The 24542-nt window shown below is 40.2% G+C and overlaps 1 protein-coding gene across 2 annotated transcripts in view; it reads right to left on the reverse strand.

Moving 5' to 3' along the window:
• The window catches only part of MRC2 (mannose receptor C-type 2), a 70944-nt gene extending 70444 nt beyond the window's left edge, over nucleotides 1-500 (reverse strand). For both annotated transcript variants that reach the window (XM_073004062.2, XM_073004061.2), the window contains exon 1: nucleotides 252-500. In XM_073004062.2, coding sequence (XP_072860163.2) covers nucleotides 252-354 — 103 coding nt within the window. In that variant the 5' untranslated portion in view covers nucleotides 355-500. The remainder of the gene's footprint in view (nucleotides 1-251) is intronic.
• Nucleotides 501-24542: the final 24042 nt, after the last annotated feature.

The following is a 24542-nucleotide window of genomic DNA, read 5'->3' on the forward strand; positions in this document are numbered from 1 at the left end:
CTCAGTGCCCTCACCGCTATCCAAAAAAATAAGGGGTTGGGGGAGGAAGGGGAAAGGATCCGGGAGATAAAAGTACACGAAGTTTGTGAAGAAGCAAGATTCTCTCCCCCCCCCGCCCGCCACTCACATAGACACGCACACACTCCCACCTTAAGAGGCAGATCTATAAGCACCTCCTTTCATACTCGCCCCCTCCATCCAGCCCTCACAAGTTTGTGAGGTGGGGGGGCCATTTGCCCCTATCAGCCTACCTGGGGGAAGCGCGCAGATTCCGACCTCAAGGGTCAAAAGGATGCCCAAGGCGCATCTGAAGAGACGAGGCCGTGGCGAGCAGGGGGGGCTGGGAAGTTTCATAGCGGGGAGGGGAGACGGGGCCGGCGAGGTCCTGCTCCGCTCCGCCGGGTCTTGGGGCTTGCTCGCTCTCGTCCGTTGTGCTGTTTTGCCTCAGGGGCCTTTTCCCCTCCCCTCGGCCTTTCTCCTGAGGGGAAGGTGATGGGAGAGCAAGAGATAGAGAGAAGGGAGAGGGGAGGGGAGAGGGAAGAAAAATGGAAGAGCCCCCTCCCCTCAAAGCCCCTCCCGGCCTCCTAAGAATTCAGACGCTGCGTCACGAACCCCACAGGCTGCCCAGCCAGTTGTGGGCGGAAGGGAAAAGGAGGGCGGGTTTGGGGAGGGGGGGCCCGCTGGAGAAGCTTCCTTGAAGACTTCCAAAGTGGAGGCGAACTTTTCAGCGGTTTGGCAGCTGGGTCTGCGCTAAAAGGAACTGCAACACGTTGCAAAGCAGGGATGGGGGTGGGGAGCGTGAAGAAGAGAAAGTTTTGGGTCCCTGTGTTTTGGAGAGCTATTCTTCCACCGAGGGGCCAAGAGCGCTCTTCTCTTTCTCCCTCCCCTCCTTGAAAGAAATCGTTCTCCGCCCCTAAAAATTAACCTACTTTTTGAGATTTTTTCCTCTCATTCACACTCGAGCATTTTAAATGGGCGCGATGCTACGTGTACAGATACGTATTGCGTCTTGTTAATAGGGGCAGTAAAACGAAATGTCAATTTTGAAAAACAGCTTTTCCAGTCTGAGAACGCGTACAGGATGTGGAACGTTGTGTCTCTATTGGCGCTGCCACAAGCATGTTCAATTCTGTTTTACTCAGCCCCGGAATGAATCACAGAGGTCGATATATAATAAATCATATTTATTTATTTCCATCCTCCAGTGTTTCGCATCAATTGGTTTCAAAGTGACGGAAAGAATTAAACTACCAGCAGCGCCATCATTTGATCTGAAATCGAGAGCTCTAGTTGTTTTTAAATAGTGACAATTATTTCCCCATTAATGATTGAGAAAATACTCCACTGAAACCGTGACATTGCTAATGTATGAACTGGTGAAAGCATTGCACATTGGCTGGACTTAATACATCCCATAAGTTCCTTAGAGACCAGCTTCAAACCCTAAGTCACATTCACACCATACAAGAATCTGACAGATCAAATGCAGTCTTATTTATTGTTGCCAGTTACAGAAGTAGAAAACAAGTTGCTTTTCTAGTTAGGCTGAGCAACAATAATGTGCAATTGGAAAACAGACTTTGTTGTCAATGTGAAATAGTCCATTGTGCAATTAAGAATATTGATAGTGACAGTGATGATTTTTATTCAACAAAATCTGCAGCATCAAGTTGCAGCATTCATGAATAAAACAACTATTAAGGATGAAATACCATTGGTATCTTAAGCTCAGCCACAACCATAAAAGGGAGAAAATGGAAAAGAAACACACTGGATTTTTCAAATGTGTCACTTTAACCAGATCAGATCTACATTTCTAAGAGCTGTATGTGTGTGAGCATCAAACTCCCTTGAATTAAAGTTCACTACTCAACAGCAGGCACCACCCACGTTCGCCTTGCTAGCTGCTTGCCACTGGAATGTATCTACATGCTCAACTGCATAACTATTTTACACTCAGACAAACACATGTGTATATATACGTAACATTGAATTTGGACAGGGAAGTTAGCTGGCACGTAGGTCTGGGCTCATGTAGTTTCTTGTTGGAAGGCCTGTCTCCCAAACACGTTGACCTACATTTGCACATTCTTCTGCGATAGACTAGGATGACAGATCCAAAATGCAGCCAGGTGGTTTGAGCCATACTGTATAGGGATGACGACAGACTCTGATTGCACTGCAATGGAGACTACAGCTACAAGTGTGTCAGTTTAACTTCTTGCCACAGTGGACATTCAATTCAAATGGAGACTTCAGCCAAGAAATCAGAAGACTGAGACTCAGAAGGGCAGCCATGAAGGAGTTAGAAAATAATGAAAAATTTTTTAAAAAATCATCAAGGGCAAGGATGTGTCACTCAAGCCCAAGGCCAAGATCATCCACATTATTGTATGCCCAAGCACTGTGTGTGAGTGCGAAAATTGGACAGTGAAGATAGCTGACGGGGGGGGGGGGAAGGATTCAGTTGAAAGATGGTGTTGTAAGAGAGTTTTGTGGAAAGGTGAACAAGTAGTTCCTAGAAGAAATCAAGCCTGAACTTTCTCTGGAAGCAAAAATGATGAATCCACCATATTTTGGGTCCATCAAGATTCACTGGAAAGGACAATAATGTTGTGAATAGTTGAAAGCCGCAAGAAAAGACCAAATACAATATGGAGTGACTTGCTAAAGAAAGCGACAGCCTTTAGTTTACAAGAGGTACACAGGGATGTTGAAGAGAGGACATTTTAGAGGCCATTCATTCATGGGGTTACCATAAATCGAAGGCAACTTGATGGCATACAACAACAACTACTACTACTGCATATTGGGCATAGTTATAATCTGCCTTGCAGGCTTGGCTGGCTGGTCAACATAGAGGAAAAGTGTAGACGTTTGTTAGTCACTTTTGGAGTATCTGTGTGATGGGAGATGAATTTGTGGTTTCTCAGTAACGTAATTCAGGTACCTACAGAACCATGTAATTCTGCCTGGCTTCTTATGGGCAATTGAACTTTATTGTATAAAGGAAAACAGTACATATCTTTAAAAAAATAATTAATTAATTAAATTCTCTTTTAATTTGCCTAAGCCACAGAGGCAGGATGCGCCTTATCAAACAATAGTGAAATAATTAGAATGGTACAAGGGTCCTGGGTACACATACCTGCTTAGTCACGGAAACTCACTGGACAGTGGCATTGATAAAATCATTCCTCAAATATTTCACAGAACCTGAAAACCCTGTTAAAATTGTCATAAATCAGATGTGACTTGGCAACACACAGCACACTCCCACATATGTATTAATGATACTATGTAACAATGACACCAAAAGAATACAACAAAGCCGTCAAAGCAATTCAATTGATTCAGCAGAACACATGAGTCCTAATCTGCTAGTTCACAAAAGGGCCAGTGTTATGTGACTGTTGTGATGATAAAATAAGAGTTAAAAAGCTGTCTTGAGGTCATTAGACCTCAAATGTGGAATTTAAATTAAATAAAAAGCGACAAGCATATAAAGTATATACAGGTCTCAAGGGACTGGGATTGTCCCAAGCGAATTCCATTAAAAGCAAAATAGGACCATCATCCCACGTCACCTCCAATCCCATCTCACTGTTTTTGTCATATGGTTTCAGCCTATCATAGAAGAAGGTGTACAATTCTTGTACTGAAGAAACAGGAGCTATGCATGAGCACATATTAGTGTGTGTGTGGGTGGGTGCATGTATGTGTAAATGTATTTGTATTGTGTTCAAAGCATTTGTCAATTGTCAATCCTTGAGAACCCCCAAGACAATGAAAAGCAACAAAAAGGACAAGAGGGAGGGGGCAAATCTTTCTTCCTGGAGCAGCACATTCCAAAACCTGGGAACAACCACTGAGAAGGCCCTTTCTCATGTCCTCACCAAACAAGCTTGGGAAGGTGGTGGAACCGAGAGAAGAGACTCCGCAGAAGTACTTACAAGCTGAGAAGGCTCACATGGGTTCATATGATACCTCAGATAACGTGGACTCGTGCAGTACTGTATAGGGCTTTATAGGTAATAACCAGCACTTTGAACTGGGCCCAGAAACAGATCGACAGCCAGTGAAGCTGTCATAATAAGGAAGTTTTATGCTCCCTGTAACCAGCAGCAGTCGGCAGTTGGCTGCAGCATTTTTAACCGGCTCAAGTTTCTGAATACTCTTCAAATTAACTACCGGGCCTTCTTGGTGGTGGCTCCTCGCCTTTGGAACAACCTTCCTCCAGAAATTCGCAAGGCTCCTATGCTGGGTACTTTCAAATGCCAGCTGAAATCATGGATGTACATCCACGCCTTCCCTCCTGTCAACCACTGATTTCTTTTGCTTTGCTATTTATTATTTATTTATTCCTGCACTATTTGTTATTGTTGTATGCTAATGTTTTTATGTTTTTTTAATTGTGTTGATATTCTGTAAGCCACCCAGAGTGGTAGAATATACCAGATGGACAGGATATAAATCGAACAAATAAATAAATAAATAAATAAAAACAGCCCCATGTAAATGATGTTGCCATAAGCCAAATGAGATATAACTAACATTGTTGATTTAATTCATGGTTTTAATTGTTTTATGAATAATTTTATTGTGAGCCGCCCTGAGTAGACATAGTCTAGAAGGGCGGGATAAAAATCTAATTAATAAATAAGTAAATAAGGCATGTATAACCAAGGCCAAATTGAACAGCTCAAGGAGCAAGTGCAGCTGGTGCACTAGCTTTGATTGTGCAAATGGACTCTGCAGAAACTTGTGCATCCAAGCTCATGGTTGAGTCCAGGAACACACCCAAGCTGTAAACCTGAGTTTTCAGGGAGAGTATAACCTCCATCCAATACAGGCTGAATTTCTACCCCTTAATTTGCCTTGTGACTGATTAGGAGCACTTCTGTCTTGTCTGGATTAAGCTTCAGTTTGTTTGCCCTCATTCAGCCCGTTACTGACAACAGACACTGTTTGAGACACAGAACGGCTTCCTTGGAATCAGATGGAAAGGAGAGATAGAGTTGAGTGCCATCAGCATAGTGATGGCATTGAATCTCAAAACTCTGGACAACCTCTCCCATTGGTTTCATGTAGATGTTGAATAGCATAGGGAACATGAGCCATTCCCCCAACACCACCTTCTACATTTGGCCACCCAGGAAAGATTGCAGCCACAGTAAAACAGTACCTTCAAGACCCATCTCAGAAAGTGCCTGAGAAGCCCAAAGCCATCTTTGTTCTGCAACCAGACTAGAAGCCAGACTGAAATGGATCTAGATAATCCACTTCATCCAGGAACCTTTAGAGCTGAGACTCCACAACATGCTCCAAGACCTGGCCCAAAAATGGAATATTGGAAACTGGCCAATAATTGTGGCCAATACAGTAAGATTCAAGGAAGACTTTTTAAACAAAGCTCTTACTACTGCCTCCTTTAGGCATTTTGGTTCCCTGCATTGTTTAAGGAGGCATTCACCATTCCCTGGCTTAACCCACTCAGCCACCACCCCCTCTGGTTACTTCCATCTTTGCTCAGACATTTTTGGGATGTCTTCTAAAAGGTGATTCTGCTTCACAGCTTCTGTTTCACAACAATGCTTATCTTCTCATGCACTCTGCATAACCTGGCAAATGATTATCTCAGAAAGGTACAGTATGTGTTTATTCCAGTATCAGGCAAAAGTCAGTATCAGGACTGTGTTTCTCTTAAGCCAAGGTCTAGCTTCAGACATCTGGAGTTGGATTATAAAATGATATTGCTTTGCTTGTTGGTCAAATGCTCGAAGTTACCTCTGTTGTCATTTTGCCATGCGAAAGGTTATTTTCTTATCACAGTGCAAGGGGAAAATTTAGAATGTCCTTTCTTTGTCTTATTATTTCCAAGTTAATTCAAGTTCAGTCAGGTTAGGTCAGTCCAAATCCAGTGCAAATGAAGCTGGGTCCAAGTATCCTCAAGGCAGTCCACTTGCTGTAGTCCTAAAGAAATGGAATGTTCCACCACATGCTGGACTGGATAAAGAGCAATTGGTAAACCTTTGGGTGCTTCAAGTTGGTCTGCCAAGAGTAGTATGTTGGCTAAAGGTATGTAAGATTCCAAAAGTCTTCGTTTGGGAGGCTCAAGTCCATACTTATCTGGAACCATCTGCTGCCATTCTCCAGAGAGCTCTGTGAAGCAGACGGAGTGCAAATCACATCTTATTTCATTTGCTTTATTCTATTGTTTTATACCCTATATTATTGCTCTTCTTCCTGTTTTGCACTGTATTGTTGCTGTTTTTGTGTTATCTTATGCTTGTTCATTCGGTGTGATTTTTCTATTGTGGTTTTTCTAACTTCATTGTCTCCTAAATAAAGCTTTGTAACCTTTCCTCACTTGTGCGCTTATTGTCTCTGAAATAAATAAATAAATAAATAAATAAATAAATAAATAAATAAATAAATAAATAAATAAATAAATAAATAAATAAATAAATAAATAACCCCCACCAACCCCCCCCCCTGCAAACCCATTGCCACCAGGACTGTGGATGTTTCTGAAGCAGAAACTTTGTTCTTGTGGATCACAATATACAAATGGCTATATAAGTGATCAATGGCAATCTCCTTCATATTAGCACCCTTAAGATGATTTGGGTTTTTTACATGTGATTATAGATGTATGGTTTTTCCTTTCTTCTATTCAATGTGTTTAATTTTGTGTGTTTTTGATCATTATGCTTTGCTTTATGTGTAAATACTTGATTCTCTCTGCTTTAAGTATTAGCTGCTGGATAGCTCAGTCTGTCAGAGCACCTAGCCTCTAGCCAGAAGTCAGGAATTCAGTTCCACACTATGCCATGTAGGAGAGCCTGACTATGTGACCTTGGGCAAACTGCACACTCCCAGAGGCCCCCTCAGAAGAGAGGAATATGAAGCCATTTTTTTTTGTATGCTACATCTTGACAACCCTGGAAAGAGTTGCCATAAATCATGCTCAAAATTGATGGCATGTTATTATTATTAATTATGTGAAAATATTTTATGTTGATAAATTACTGTAGATATGAAACTGAATCTGGCCCAGGTTGTACAGGAAACTGCAAGCAGCTATTCAGTTTAGTCTCATACAGTATAGGTAATTTAAGAACAGCACCCTAAAAGGTGCAAAAGTCATGGCAAAGTGGGGAGAGCATTATTACACCTATGTGATTTTCTACGACTTTTCCTCTACTCAGAATGATCTGAGATTTTGTACCAGTTGGTTCTTCAGCACTGAAGGCTGATGATGCTGAGACAGGTGGACTTCAGGGAAGGCGGTGGTGACGGTTTTGCTATTGATTAACTAAAGTGGAGAATTCACTTGCCATCATATATACAGTATATCTATGCTTTCAGTTGTCATTTTTAAGCAGGCAAGCCAGACAAATCCATTCTTTTCATAAGGAAGAGGATGATCTATCTACCCTCTTCTCCTAACATTCAGTGCCACTGACATGGTTCCTTTTCACCTCAGCGGTGTCAGCTCTCCTAATCACTTACCATCGCCATCTTCCTTTCCTTTGCTAACAAGGCTCAGGTAACACATGCACACTAGGGACACTGCACCACGGTCTGCTGCAAATCCTACTTGTCTGTCTTATTATCCATGTCTTGTTTTGTATCCAATTTTGCAACTTTTTTTTTCAGATCAACTCTTCTTGCTTATATCCACAAGAGTTGACATTAATAAAGCATTTTAATTTTTAAAAATGAAAATCAACTCAGAATATTGCATATACTGTAATTGTTCGTCAGGTTGTTTTTCAGGATGTACCAAGCAACAACATTTTTATTACCATTTAATGACCTTTACACTAACATGAGGGTGTGGGCTAGAAATTTCAGAAACAAAATTATTTAAATAATTTAACTTTACATAAAACTACACCATACAATGCCAATGCAGCAGCTTGAAATACATCACCAAAAAACCAAACCCACCCCACATGTCAGGCTGAACTAAAAGAACCAAAAAGAAATGCAAACAGGTTGCATGTAATCAACATAAGCAATAATGTTGTATAGCCAGTACAGGAACAGCTATATTATCGATTAAGAAGCTGATCCTTATAGCAGGGCAAATGCGAGCTTCAAGGAGCCTTGTGTTGCGTTTTGTGAGTTGTGACTTCTCTTTCCCTCATTTAAGGCTGTTGTTAGTATCTGTGTGTGGCCATGCAGCCATAGCTGACTGAGACACAGGATTAATTTTAGTTTCAGTAAATTCTGAACAGATTGATTCCTTACCTCAAATTATTACAGGCAATGATTCAGCTTGCGGCTATAGATCATGAGATACTGCAACAATGTGGGTATTTTTTTAAAATGTGTTTGAGAACAATACATGGAGCTGTTGCCGACTTCGTATTTGGGTTTAGCTTTGACTGGGTGGGCAACAGGCAGACCGCAGGACATATACAGCCCCCAAGGCTCCAAATGCCAGCAGGACGATGACCTCTCCCTGCTTTAGATGCTGCAGAAAAAGGAACAGCACAGATGGATAAAATTCTCTGCTGGCTTGGATGGGGACATCTTTCTGCAGTTCCCCCCCACCCCACCATCCTTCTTATTTAAGTCACTCAAATTTACTCCCTCCAATAAAGCCTGTTGTTTTATAGATTCATAAAGTATTTACCTGCTGTTGCCTCCAGGATTTTGTATTCGCGAAGGCTTTCACGGCCGGGATCTAATGGTTGTTGTGGGTTTTTCAGGCTCTTTGGCCGTGTTCTGAAGGTTGTTCTTCCTAAAGTTTCATCAGTCTCTCTGGCCGGCATCTTCAGAGGGCAGCACTCTGAGTGGACAGAGGACAGAGTGCTGTCCTCTGAAGATGCCAGCCACAGAGACTGGTGAAACTTTAGGAACAACGACCTTCAGAACATGGCCAAAGAGCCCGAAAAACCCACAACAACCATAAGCCTCCAGGATTCTTTAGAGGAAAGGGTTTTTTGTCCCTATGAGCAACATTTCTTCCGTAGGGGCCAACTAAAGTCCCCCTTTGTTCTGAACAACAGAAATACTAGTGACATACTTCAGCCAGTGAGAGGGGCAAATATTTAATGGCTGAGCAGCAGTAGATGCAGCTTATACTTCTCTTATGGGTATCATTCCCTTGGCTGTATCTCTCTCTGAACCCAAGCTCTATGGAATTGCATCCTTAGTTAATGAGTGATCCATTGATCTATTAAAAGTGGGCCAGAAAAAAACATCTTCTCCACTAAACTCTCTGGTTTCCCCCTTCTTTTCTGGGTTTCTGTGATGTAAGGACTTATGTATGCTCAGAGATGCAGAGTTTCATTATTAAGGACAGTGATATCAAAAGTTTAAAATAATATATCATCTTGAAAACCCTATTGCTTCATTTCATCTAATGTGTAGGTCTGAGGGCGTTGAAGAAGCAGAAAAGATTCCAGTTTCGTAACATGCTTAGAGGATCCAGAGGCATTTAATTATTAGTGACTCACTTTGGTACTGAAATCATATTAATTCTGTTGGAATTTTTGCAAACCTCGCGTGCTGCCGTTAGTAGATTTGGCTGGGATAGTCCTTTCTGGGCTGCAGTGACTGCCAATCTATCTAGCTTTAACCAGTTGTTCTTCCCATGCCTCTGAATTTCAAAGAGAGCCCCGTCTCTCTGCTAAGAGCTTTTTTTTACCTCTCTGTTAGCAGTCAGTGAGTCCATTGAGGCCTGCAGTCAGTCATATCTTTTTAGTCTGCTGTTTAGAACTGTAAATAAAGCAAATGGTTTTTATTATTTCTCTTACTAATGTCTCAGAGTGAGTTATTGGGACTGTAAGTGCCAGTTGATGAGAAAATGGAGTGGACGAAACTGGGGGAACATGAAGCTATTCTGCTCTGTATACCCTTGCACTTCTGCTGCACTTCTATAGGAATTTAACCAACATTCAAAACTCTGCAACAAATTCAGGAGTGAAATCTAGCACGAAATTAGTCCATACAATGTATTGACAGGATATACATGTTTTCAGAAAACAAGGATGGTGTTTCTGTGTGTCTGAGTTGATACATACCTCCAGCTGCAAAACCTTGTTCTTGTAAGTAGATGTTGCAGTGGTTGTGGTGGTAGGTTCCTTTTTCCAGAGAAGTAAAGAACTGCTGTTTTATTGAAAACTATAATAAAGAAATAACAAACATTTTATTTTCAGTCCTAGAACAAATCATCTGTGTTAAGTTCCGGCTTTAAAGGTGTGTGCTTATTTTTTTTTGTGTTATGTTCTACATCATTTTTAGTGCCTTCAAGTCACTGTAAATAAAAATAAAAATAATCTGAAAGTTTCTTCTTCTCCTCCTTGAGGTGTTTCAAAGATTTCCCTCCTTTTGTTCTTTTTAATTAATGCATTTCTTCATGGGTGGGCAGGCTAGTAACCATTTTGCTAGGCTGGCAACTTGTGTGCAAGGCTGTAGTTGTTTCTTATTTTTTTTGGGGGGGGGCGTTATTTCCACCATTCTAACCTCAATTGCAATGTCAGGGTTTGTGCACGGTGAAGAGGTTTTCACACACAAGCCAGGCATGCTGCTAACCACACAAGGGAACCGGATCGTGTCAGATTGAAAGGAAAGCTTAATTACTCTTAAACTGCAAGGATGCTCAGAAAGTATTAGAAAAGAGCTTGTTAACAGAGACTTCAGTCTGAGGTCTAGAGAAGAATAGGACTTTGTGAAAAGAATAATACTGGGGTTACAATGGCTGCTCATGTATGTGAAAATGCATCAGTAGTCCATCACTCCATCAGGAAGACATCAAGAGGTATGCTTGCGGATCTTCTGTTCCCAGAAGTCTTCTAACTTCGGATGTCAGAGATGCTAGACAGTGCCCTGACAAAATCATTGAGAGACGTCTTAAGTGAGAACTTTACACTGCTGTGAGGCTCACCTCATCAGTCTGCTTTTTCCATGACGAGTAGGACACTGCATTCATAACTAGCACTATCCCAAAAAGACACTCTTCAGGAGATAGTCAGGGATGTGAAGCATCTAAATAGGCTGTCAGAATAAAAACCCCAACATCCCTCCCCATTCATAATCTTGGTTAGGGCTATTCAGAGTTGCCGCCCAACATCATTTGGCGTGTCACATGTTCCCAACTCCCCATCCAAAGAAATACATTTCCACAGAAGCACTTTACTTTGGACTGGAAGATGTGCTTTAGCAATGTGGAAACACTGGGCCCTAATCGTTTTTGTCTCAAGAGCATTTGTACTGGAAGAAGCAGATGTTCATAAAAGGGCCTGACAGTGACTTTGCCTGACAAGCCGATAGAGAATAAAAATATGCTCTAGAGGGTTGACATTTGCCTCAGACATAGGAAATGGGCTATTGATTAGCGGCCATTTTGTTATGAAAGATTAGCCTTCATACGGTCAAAACTTACAACTTGTTTCACAACAGTAATAATTCCAGCAGAAGCAGCATCTAGGAAGCGGTCACTAGTCTAAGCAGGGAATTATACCCAAGATCTCCAGACACCTTTGCAGCTCTGTACAAGTGACGTTTTACAGGCCTAGGTAGCTAACTTTGTGTTCAACATTAATTTGTCCTAATACAGCCTTGTATCATGATAGAATTACCACATCATCCATACAAGTTCATGGAAAGGAACCCCTAGAAGTACACAGACAGACTATTTTGCTTTCACTGCTACCAGCCCCACTCCATGGAGACAGCAAAACCACAGAGTGCAACCTCATGGGAGAAAAAAGACACTATTGTGCTAAAGAGTAAATAATATTTGCTTATTGTGGCATAATCTCCATTCTGAGCATAGATAAAGAGCACAATTTTCTGGCACTGTTTTCAAATATTTTGCAGGCAACTCTTGATTTTCACACTTTTGATCGTATGTTTACAGTAATGGAGAAGCAGAACAGGCAGTTTTGAAAGTGAAGAGCTTGCTCCAAAGACAACAACCTCAGAATAATTATTTATACAATAAATTTATTAAATTCATTACCCTACCACCAGATGCCTGATACAGGCCTCCTAATACTCTATTCAGGCACATGGGAGAAATCCTTCTCCTGTGTGGCTCCCAGACTATGGAATGCATTTGTAAACCCTACAGATTATTTGATTCAGCCCAACTGGGTGGGGAAATCCTAGGAAGGGGCTACGATTCAGTTTTGAATAAGAGCAAGAGAACTGGAGAGGCAGGAGCTGCTTGTCCCACCGAGGATGATACGGTTCTTGTTATCTTGGTTTAGGTGGTAGAATTTCAATGTTTGTGCAGGAGGAGCACTGGAAGGGTGAATCCATATAGTGATCTTATATATCTGCACTTGTAACTTTATTTTAAGGTTTTAGAGACTGTATATTTGGAGCCGATTAGTGACATACTGGAACTAGAAGGAGATGAAGGACAGTCAGTCGCTTACATAGGATGCATAACAGCAGATCCCAGATAATACTGAAGGCAGGAATGATGGCTATGAGGTTCTAGTCCCTGTATGTCTTGATCAACACACGAATCAAAGAGTGTCTGTTGTTAACATTCCAGCTGGTAGATCCTGTGTACAGTGTCAGGTATGTTACAAATGCCAGGACGACACTTGGAAGCTACATTTCTATTGGAGGATCCAGAAGTGGTAACAGGGCCAGGTGGATTAGCTGTCGTGTCATAGCTTGTAAAGCTCTCTGCAGCTCAAACAAGAATAGCAAGAACAGTGTGTATTAAAATCTTAACTAAAAGAGACATTGTACTGAATCCCATGCTGTGATTGCTAAAGCGAGGTGAAATGGGCAAAGTCCCTACCCATGCAAAGTTTAGCCACAACAGACAAGAAATAAGAGAATTTGCCACTATCTTGCAGGCTCAAATTTGAGTGCATCTGAACAGAAGAGAATTTTGCAAATATACAGAGTGTTTGTAGCAGATGATTTAGACCTGGGCAAGGTTTCATGTGTGAAGCACAGAATTAAACTAATGAGTGGTGTGCCTTTTAGGGAAAGAGATGTGTTTCACCTGCTGATTTTGAGGATTTAAGGAGACATCTAGAGGAACTGGCTGTATTGGTGTTATTGAGAAAACTAGCAGCCCACATATATCTCCCAGAGTACTAGTAAAGAAGAAGAATGGAGCACTTAGGATGGTTGTGAATTACAGAAAACTGAGTTACTTAACAAAGAAAGATGCTCATCCACTAACTAGTATAGAGGAGACATTTGGATTGTTTGCAGGATCTAAGTAGTTTTCTGTCATGAATCTCAAGAGTAAATACTTATCGATTTCCAATGGAACAAATAGATTGTGATAGAACTGCCTTTAGCACCCCAATTGGTAACTGGCAGTTGAAATAATGCCCCAAGGTCTGACAAACTCTCCTGCCACCTTTCAATGCATAACACAAAGAATGGCTTTTGAAGGTATTGATGAGATGGTGTAATTCTGATCTAAACTGAGTCCCTTCTAAAGATAAGCTATTTCAAACTTCTGTAAATTGCCTGGGCCATTTGATATCTGCAGCTGGAAAAGAGCCAGATAAAGGGAAAAAAACTGATGCCAATATGACTTGGCCAGTGTCCACCACTCTCAGGTTACTTTGGCACTTCCTTGGATTTGCTGGCTACTATAAGATGTTTGTACTAAAGTACTCTGTCATAGCCAAGCCATTAAATTCACTATTAGCAAGTAACTTGCAGAGTTCTGAGAATCAGCCTCTTAGGCATAAATGGGGTAGCCTCAGCTTGAACATTTTTTGCCTCCAGAGAAAGGCTCGATTTGCTCTAGGAGCCACTTGTTCGTCTTTCTGGCAGTCCAGGGTATCCACAAAACTCATAGTGAACTTTTGAAATTCATTTTTGCTCATTGGTAAAACACAGTTTGATAACATTTATGAATACTTTATTTCTTTGTGGACAATCAGGCTATAGATTAAACCAATCATAAAATAGTATTTGGCATCTCTTAAAAGACTTGCTTGTATATAATAAATTGTAGCAACCACTGCTACTGGTTTCATTCCCAACATTTTGAGTATACAACAGCTCTGTCAGACTGTCCAGATTCATACAGAAACTTCTGGCTGTTATGTAGTAGAGGCATCAAAGGATGACTCAAAAAAAACCCCTTACATTCTTATCAGATACTAAACCAGGGTGTGCCTCCTTTTCACAAGATTTGCAGGATATGCCACCAAATACTCAGGTCATAGGTTAAAAAAATAAAAAAGAGTTAATCGCAAGGTTGAAACACAGTTCATGGTATATGTTTGGCCTCTTTTCAGAGACATGTTCCAGAGCTTCTGTTTTTGTGTCCATTCCTTTCATCAAATTAACAGAAGCCCAACTGCTGTGCCAGAAAGGAGTGGGACAGCTTGAAAATAGGGCAGGATGGAACACTCTAAGTCAAAATATGCACGGACACCATAATCTGATTTGAATCAAACCAAAGTGATCCCAGTAGCAAATTACACCATATTATACCCATCTAAACAGGCCGTAAGCTGGAGATGTCAGGAGCCGTGGCTGCTTCTTTCATGTCCAGCAGACGAAGGATGCCTCCTCTTGGAGAGACAAGAGAAAGGTATGAGAAAGGAGGAGGTGACATCAGCAATCCTAAAAAATAGCAATCTAAGATCAAAAGAAGGTCAGCACAGGTTGGAGCAGGTACCAGACAGACTAGACAGCCTTAAGAAGTGCTACCCCTATATGTCTCCATGCAAAAACATGCATCTGGTTGAGTATAAACTGAGTTGCACCCAGCCACTTCCAACAATACTCAGAGCACTGTCTTTAATTGTTAAAACTGGTCACCTATAGTATTATCTTTGTTGCCCACCATAACTAGTAACTTCAACCAAAATCCCGTTGTGTAGTCACAGCTGTGCAAAGCACACAGCATAACTCACAGGAGTTATGCTAGCTATAATAAGTCCTTGCTGGGATTTTTGGGCACGTACCATTCCAGTGGGTTGGTGCACAACTGAAAATACAAGCGGGGTCTCATTAATTGCCAACAAGAAATTGCTGCAAATTGTGCCCTTTATCTTCTACAAGAGTAAGTACGCAATAGGAAGTTGACCTTTCTTTTTCTTTTCTTTTCTTTTTTATATTCACCCATCTTAAAGAAAAGTATTTACTCAAGCAATGAACATATCTAATGGTTGTTCTGGCTTTTTCGGGCTCTTTGGCCGTGTTCTGAAGGTTGTTCTTCCTTACGTTTCACCAGTCTCTGTGGCCGGCATCTTCAGAGGACAGCAACCTGTGCTGGCGAAACGTCGGGAAGAACAACCTTCAGAACACGGCCAAAGAGCCCAAAAAACCCAGAACAACCATTAGATCCCGGCCGTGAAAGCCTTCGCTAATATAATGAACATATCTGATTATATAGTCACCTGCTGTCATTGCCTTGAATAGTATAGTATGGTGACAGGGTTGAACTCATGTGGGTTGCACCCACCTTACTTGTTTACCAAGGCCACCATATAAGCCAGGTAGTGTGTACACCTTTTTCTGGTGGAAGTTCATAAAAATCAAGAACACTAGACTATGGAATGGTACAACTCTACTGCTTATTCTGTGAATCAGTGCACTTTAGCCATGATTTATGCACTTAGCTTCATTTATAAACAATAGCTCTACATAGTCATGTGTGGAGGAGTAAAGAAGCAAAAGCTATGGTTTCTTTCATTGCACATACCTTGGAGTGCAACAGCAGTTCAGCAACAAACACTCAGATATGTGTCAAGAGACACATTCTGTATATCCATGGGCAAATTCAAGGCAAAATTGACATATCTGAAGTTGATTTTTCAAAGCAGGGAACAAGTATACTGGAGCTACTGTAATAAAACTGCACCCCAGTTTTTGGGAGCCTCAGGACGACTGGAGACTTTCATTCTAGAAAATTGTCACTGGATCACTGGCAGTGGTCCTGAACTGGTGGTAGAATTGCCACTAGCAATTTTAGTATACTAAAGGTGTCCCCAAAATCTTGAGGCTCCCAAAGGCTTCCTAAGGGCAAGTTATATCAAGGACCACATCTCTCTTTATGAACCTGCTTGAATATTAAGATTATCAGGAGAGACCTTCCTCTCAGTCCCGCCACCCCTCACAGGTGCATCTGGTGGGACACTGGAGAGGGCCTTCTCTGTTGCTGTTCCCAGACTCTGGAACCCCCTCCCACAGGAGGCTAGATAGATCCCATGTTTTCTCTTCCACCACAGGCAGGCAAAGTCCCTTCTCTTCAGGCAAGCTTTCCCTGAGTGAATGGCTGCCAGGTGGTGTTTTTTATTAATGTACCTTACTGCATTGAGTGTGCTTTGGTGTTGTTTGTTTTCTGGTATTTTAGTAATTGATTCTTTTAGCATTGTATACTCGTCGTTACTAATCTTAAATACTGTATTTTAATGATGTAAGCTGCCTTGAGTCCCTTTTAAGGAGAAAGGTAGGTTAAAATATTTTTAATAAATAAATAAATAAGAGATCCCTAGGTTGCCTCAGAACCTAAAGGGGTTTGATAGGAAGATTAAAATTATGTTACATTAAAGGATAACATTGAGAGCTGATGATATTCCCATTTACACCTGTGTAGTTACACAACAGAATTTCAGCCATTGTGTAAAATTGACACTGTACATCTAAAATGTAAATGTAATGCAACTGTACATGGAATTAATGCTACATTAAGTAAGGGAGCAGGTTAAGTTCGAAGTTGTTCATTCTGGTCTGATTTATTATGTTAGACAAATTTTGTTTTGAGATAAAATTCGATAATGGGGATAATCTTGCAAATTTATTGCAAAGGTTCTGTTACAGCTCATACAGCTTTCTTTCCTTTCCTTTTTATTTATTTTATTTATTTAAAATATTTTAATGCCACCTTTCACCTTAAAGAGGACCAAGGCAGCTTACATAATTAAAATACACTATTAAAAATGAAAACAGTGAGTATACAAATGAATACCACACACACAAAAGCAAACAAAAGGAACACCAAAAGTAAACCAATAAAGCAGTGAGTAAATCTTCTGTGTCTGATTTTAATTTAATTTAATCTTTTCACAAAATTTACTGAAGACAATTCCTTTGTATCCAGGAGAAGCTGATGAAGTTTTATATGCTTCATCATTGCAGCAATTCCAAGCCTCCCACACCATCTCTTTCCTGAACACAACAGCTACACATTCATTGCAAACAATTACAAATTCATGCTTTGTCAGGTAAGAAAAGCACTTAGAGACATAAGAAACATGCCTCCCGTATGGTTCTGTATCTATATATCTCTTCCCCTGGGGTTACTATTGAAACAGTTCAAGTTGAACATATGATTGTTAGCAAACACTTGGCATGGTGATATTCCTGGTTAGAAAGGTTGGGCTGTTTTGTTTGTTTGTTTGTTTGCAAGAAGCAGGAAACAGGACTTTAGCTCATTCAGACTTCTTTGAAATATTTATTATTTAATAATGTTGCTTGGTAATAAAGTTGCATCTTCCAAAACAACATCCTAAACCACAGGGTTGTTATGGATGCTTGTTGATAGTGGGGGGAAAATAGAATAATTATATCTTTCTCAGCTTCCTCCTTATGAACAAAAATGAAACTAACTTCATGTCTTCTCAACTGGATTCAGTTTGAACCAAAAGATATTTTTTCTTATGAGAGTATTTAGTATTTATGCTAGCAGTGCACAGCAGAATACTGTAATAAGCTTATGGTAGTTAATTAGGAGCAGTTACTTTGGATACTTGTGGTAAGGTAGAAAGAAAAATGTACATGGATTGTTCCAATAAATTCTTTCGGAATAGGAAAGAATGAACCAGAAACAAATGCAGACTTGATAGAAGTCTTTACATCTGGCTTCTATGTGGGGAGGTATGCGGGTAGTCATAATGGAGAGGTCTTTTCAGTATCTGTCATTAGGAAATGAGGACAATGGACTGACTTCTGAGAAGAACAAAGAAACAGACCTGAGGGTAGCAACCTACGCATCAAATTAATGGTTTCTTAGAAAAGGTAAAGAGTGGATAAGATACCCAGGGTATTTATTACTCACCCTTGTTTTGGGAATTTGAACCTAAGTATCTATCTTCTGTTCGCCAGTCCCCACCTCAACACTAGTTGCTTGTCACTTGTTAAAGCATCAGTTTATAATTTTCCAGTCGTAACAGCTGACATTCTTTTAGCAAGGCACTACCGCCATCAAGGTATGTCCAGATGCTTCTCTATTTTTGCATTGTTTGTGCTATGTTTCTCACTGTTGATATATTCTATCAGCTACACAATAATATTGCTGAATCATGAAAAGATCTGATCTTTTGCCATAGGTATGTGGCATATTTTGCTTGGCTGGCATATCTTGTTTTTTTTGGGGGGGGGTTGTTTGTTTTTTGGTAGCATTTCCAATTGTGTTATTTTGTCTCGCTTTTGGATTGTGTGATAATCTATATTGGTACTTTGGGACAGCTGATACACTTGTCCAGATGACATCATTGTCATCAGCACAGAGTGGGGCATGATACGGGAATGAACTCTATTTTCCCCTCACTTTCTTCTCACCCTCCCCTTCACGGATTGCTGCCTTGTTGTGGCAAAGGGGCTTGAGTAACTCAGTGAAGCTATGGGCTATGCCGTGCAGGGACACCCAAGACGGACAGGTCATAGTGGAGAGTTCTGACTAAACGCAATCCACCTGGAGCAGAAACTGGCAAGCCACTCCAGTATCTTTGCCAAGAAAACTCCATGAACAGAAACAAAAGGCTAAAAGATACGATGCTGGAAGATGAGCCCCTCATTGGAAGGCATCCAACATGCTACTGAGGAAGAACGGAGGACGAGTACAAGTAGCTCCAGAGCTAATGAAGTGGTTGGGCCAAAGCCGAAAGGATGCTCAGCTGTGGACGCGCCTGGAAGTGAAAGGAAAGTCCAATGCTGCAGAGAAAAATACTGCATAGAAAGCTGGAATATAAGATCTATGAACCTTGGTAAGCTGGATGTGATCAAACAGGAGATGGCAAGAATAAACATTGACATCCTGGGCATCAATGAACTAAAGGATGGGAATGGGCGAATTCAATTCAGACAATTATCATATCTACTATTGGGGGCAAGAATCCTGTAGAGGAAATGGAGTAGCCCTCATCGTCAACAAAAGAGTGGGAAAAGCTGTACTGGGATACAATCTCAAAAAGGATAGAATGATTTCAATACGAATCCAAGGCAGACCTTTCAATATCACAGTAATCCAAGTTTATGCACCAACCACCAATGCTGAAGAGGCTGAAATTGACCAGTTCTATGAAGACCTACAACACCTTCTAGAACTGACACCAAATAATGATGTTCTTCTCATTATAGGGTACTGGGATGCTAAAGTAGGGAGTCAATATGTAAAAGGAACATCAGGTAAGTTTGGCCTTGGAGTTCAAAATGAAGCAGTGCAAAGGCTAATAGACTTTTGTCAAGAGAACAAGCTGGTCATCACAAACACTCTTTTCCAACAACACAAGAGGTGACTCTACACATGGACATCACCAGATGGGCAATACTGAAATCAGATTGATTATGTTCTCTGCAGCCAAAGATGGAGAAGCTCTAAACAGTCAGCAAAAACAAGATCTGGAGCTGATTGTGGCTATGATCATCAGCTTCTTATAGCAAAATTCAAACTTAAACTGAAGAAAGTAGGAAAAACCACTGGGCTAGTCAGGTATAATCTAAACCAAATCCCTTATGAATACACACTGGAAGTGAAGAACAGATTTAAGGAACTCGATTTGGTGAACAGAGTGGCTGAAGAACTTTGGATAGAGGCTCGTAACATTGTATAGGAAGCAGCAACAAAAACCATCCCAAAGTAAAGGAAATGCAAGAAATCAAGGTGGCTGTCCAACGAGGCCTTACAAACAGCAGAGAAGAGAAACAAAATGCAAGGGAGATAAGGAAAGTTACAGAACAGTGAATGCAGACTTCCAAAGAATAGTAAGGAGAGACAAGAGGGCCTTCTTAAATGAACAGTGCTAAGAAAGAGAGGAAAATAATAGAAAGGGAAAAACCAGTAATCTATTCAAGAAAATTGGAGATATTAAAAGAACATTTTGTGCAAAGATGGACATTATAAGGGAGAAAAATGGTAGGGACATCACAGAAGCAGAAGACGTCAAGAAGAGGTGGCACGAATACACAGAGGAATTATACCAGAATGATCTGGATGTACCGGACAACCCAGATAGTGTGGCTGCTGACCTTGAGCCAGACATCCTGGAGAATGAAGTCAAGTGAGTCTTAGGAAGCATGGGTAACAACAAAGCCAATGGAAGTGATGGCATTCCAGTCAAACTATTTAAAATCTTAAAAGATGACACTGTTAAGGTGCTACACTCAATATGCCAGAAAGTTTGGAAAACTAAGCAGTGGCCACAGGATTGAAAAGATCAGTCTACATCCCAATCTGAAAGAATGGCAGTGCCAAAGAATGCTCCAACTACCATACAATTGCACTCATTTCACACGCTAGCAAGGTTATACTCAAAATCCTACAAGGTAGGCTTCAGCAGTATTTGGACCGAAAACTCCGAGAAGTACAAGATGGATTTCGAAGGGGCAGAGGAACTAGAGACCAAATGGCTAACATGTGCTGGCTTATGGAGAAAGCTAGAGAGCATCTTAAAAAGCAGAGACATCACCTCGCCGATAAAGGTCTGCATAGCCAAAGCTATGGTTTTTCCAGTAGCAATGTATGGAAGTGAGAGCTGGACCATAAAGAAGGCTGACCGCCGAAGAATTGATGCGTTTGAATTGTAGTGCTGGAGGAGACTCTTGAGAGTCCCCTGGACTACAAGGAGAATAAAACTATCAATTTTGAAGGAAATCGACCCTGAGTGCTCACTGGAAGGACAGATCCTGAAGCTGAGGCTCCAATACTTTGGCCATCTCATGAGAAGAGAAGACTCCTTGGAAAAGACCCTGATGCTGGGAAAGTATGAAGGCAAGAGGAGAAGGGGATGACAGAGGATGAGATGGCTGGACAGTGTCATCAAAGCTACCAACATGAATTTGACCCAACTCCGGGAGGCAGTGGAAGACAGTAGGGCCTGGCATGCTCTGGTCCATGGGGTCATGAAGAGTCAGAAATGACTTAATGACTAAACAACCTCTCACCTTGGTCAAGACTACAACTGCAATACAGTTTAAGGTGTGTGTGTGTGTGTAAATAAAATAGTGCTAAACTGACAGAGCACTCATTCATATATTTTCCATCTCTTGTCAGTTTAGCTCTATTTTACTTGCTAAACATTAAAAATCAAATCCCGGAGAAAGAGGGAGGTGACCATATGAGAGAAATTGGAAGGTAAAGGAGGCTGCGTTAATGTGTGGACACTTGAAACACACTTTCTTGGAATAAGTCATCATTTCTATGTGAACGGTAACAGTGATTGAAATACCAGTTACTGTGGTATAAATTTGTATCAGCGTGGGACAAACCTCTGTTTAGCCACCCTCGCAGAAAATATTATTAGTAGCAAACCTCCTCATGAATAGCTCTAGAAAAGAAAGGAAATGTAGTAATTTGTAGTGATGGGACTTCCGGGACAAATGAATGTCTACTCTCATAACTCGTTGAGAACACCTAGACTAAATTCTGAGGGTAAAGGGCCTCAAACCAGCAAGAGGTAGAGCAGCCCTCTTACCTCCTTGCCATTCCTGTGCTTTTTCTGTGGAGCAGGAAGAAAAGTGCCCATCTACAGTATGGGAGAACTCCCTACAGTATGTGAGAGGGTGGGTTCTGATGAAGGCTGGCCCCACACACTCTGTATGGAGGCATAACAGAGCCCTCTTCCCCTGCCCTTTCTCTCTTGTTCTCTCTCTCTTTTACCCAACCATTTGCCCACATGCAAATCTGTTTTCTCTTTTTTTTAATGTTTAGCAAGTGAAATAGGGCTGAACTGACATGAGACAGTAAGCATATGAATTAATGATGTGATAATTTGAGGCTTTACTAAGCAGACTTCTGAAAACAAATAACAATATAGTTGACCTGTGGCTGTTAAACTGGAGGGAACAAAATTTGACTCTCAAGGTCATTTTTGTGCCCCATTGGCCCACTGCCAAAATCAAAACTCCTTTGGAAAAAAAAAAAGAACACATTTTTGCTTAAGATTTCCCCTTGTCACCTCTAGCTGATATGGAGGGATTTTTGCCATATTCCGGGGGCCTCATGTCCTCCTTTTTAATTAAAAAAAATTCACTAGAATAATCTGGGGACAACAATTCATGATACATATTTTAGAAGCTATTTTCTCCCAGCCACATGCCTTTAGCAGATTAAATAAATAAAGGGAGGAAAAATTCCATTCTCACTCATGGGATTCAAAGGTTCAGGAGAAAATGATAATAAGTGCATAGACTGGAAGCCAAACAGGCTGCATTCTAAATGCTAAAGGTATTTTAGGTAGCATGAGCATACTGCTAAGCTATTTCTAGATCACATGTGAGGTTTTATTAGAATTAATTTAAGATATCTTGAAATCTGTGGTCATGAAAAGGTATCAGGATTGCATCTCACAATTAAAAGGAAAACCAGAAACACTAAACAGATATTAAGAAAATTAAAATGCCAAAGAAACACACACACTAACATAAAATAAACATAAACGTAAATTAAGAGATGGCAAGAAAGGTTGTAATAGACTTCGAACAGAAACAGGAGCTGATTATTAGATTAGACTCTAAAATAAATGAATATGCTACTTCTCAAGCTGTTATCAACGAATGAAAATAAGAAAATAATTGAACTCTAAGCTATGAAACTAAAACTAATTCAGGTTTAATCCAGAAAATGAAATTGCAGGATGAAGAATGATGCATGAGTTTGAAATAAATGTTTGATACAAGTTATGCTGGTCTCAACTCCTCAAATAATCTCAGAGAAGAGGATTTGATGGCATTCCTTCAAACTAATCACCCTAACCACCAATAGGAGAACATAGTAAATACCTAGGAGGCACTGGTCACTTCAAATGAATGCACCAGTAACAACAAGACTACAGGCAGAGAGACAAAATTTCCTGGGAAATTCTATCAACGTATGGAGAATTGTTGATTGATCCCTTTGCAGTTCCTTTTAATAAGGTGTTTCAGGAAGACTTAATCTCTCAAATTTAGAGAAAAGCATAGACAGTCATTATATCCAAACATAGGCAAGATTACCATGCTGAATCATGTTTGACCTATTCCTCTTTCAAATCAGAAAGCTCATGTTTTCAAACCATTTCTTGAAAGAAGTTTAAAAGCACAGTGAGGTTGTATGTTAGCTATGATCTAAAATTAGGGCTTCTCAGCCTTTGGTCCTTTCCTGTCTTGGTCTTCCAGCTACTAATTTTTATTAAAATGGATTAAATCTGGCCCAGTTTTATTAATCTAGGATCTATTACAATGGTAATCTTCCCTTGAAGATATTAATACCGACACATATAACATTTTCATATAAGATTGTAATTTATGTGTATTTTAACCACAGACCTTTACTACTGAGAAAGAACAAACCCAGACTCAGAACAGTATTATTTTACTTTGCAAGTAATTAATTCAACTACTTCAATATTGAATCTATTAGATAATACAGCCTCTCTGATAATATCACATATAAAGGCAGATGAAGAAGTTCTGCTATTTTATTCTAACTACAGAATAAAATATGAATTTATCATTTCAGTAACATTTGATAGAGGAAATTACAGATTTGATTTTCCATCCTAAAAATACTGTTCTGTTTCTCCCTATAGTGGCTTTTATGTTTACTTAGGGTATATCTCAGTAGCCAAATAAAATTTAGCCCCCTTGCATTTTAGAGCTTTTAGTGATGTTAAGAATTGTTGTGTTGCATATTGTCTATATTATGTGAATGACTGTGAGGGACTTTTCTGTCCTGGGTCTATCTATTCAGCATTAACCAATCATTCATTCCACCTTTTGAACTCAAAGAAAGACCCACCTTTGCTGAGCGTTCTATCCCCCTCTTTCTTTGGTTGGTAGCCGTTGACTTTTTGCTACAATATTTATCTGTTTGGTTAGTTGCAAGTATACATGCAGTAAAGAATGCAATATACGTGTGCAATAAATAAAGCTGTAATTTCAAGCAACTTTTAAAATTCTTTCCCCAACAAATGTTTCAAAGTGAATTATTAAGACTCTAAGTGCCAGTTAATGAGAAAGGGGTGGACTTTGGGGAACTTGAAGCTGTTCTCCTCTGTGAATCTCTGTACTTCTCCCATGTAACAAAAACAGAATTTTACCAGAAATTCTGCAAGATCTTGAAATAATTCTAGGGATTCATATTCTATTTTTTCTCCTTACTCCAATATGTTTTCTCTATTAATGAGAACTAAAGTATTCTGTGAGATGGACTAATGTCCCCAAGATGTTTTGTTAATAAAATAATAAAATATCTTTCTCTAATATTTAATGTTATTGCTACTCATCCTGATGAGCCAGATTTAGACACTGAAGTATGTAATTGACTGAGACTATCTTCTGTAAATGTTACTTTGTTTTAATCTAAAGATTATTCACTATCACAT

This window comes from Pogona vitticeps, chromosome 6 (genome assembly GCF_051106095.1).
Source record: "Pogona vitticeps strain Pit_001003342236 chromosome 6, PviZW2.1, whole genome shotgun sequence".
Classification (NCBI taxonomy): domain Eukaryota; kingdom Metazoa; phylum Chordata; class Lepidosauria; order Squamata; family Agamidae; genus Pogona; species Pogona vitticeps.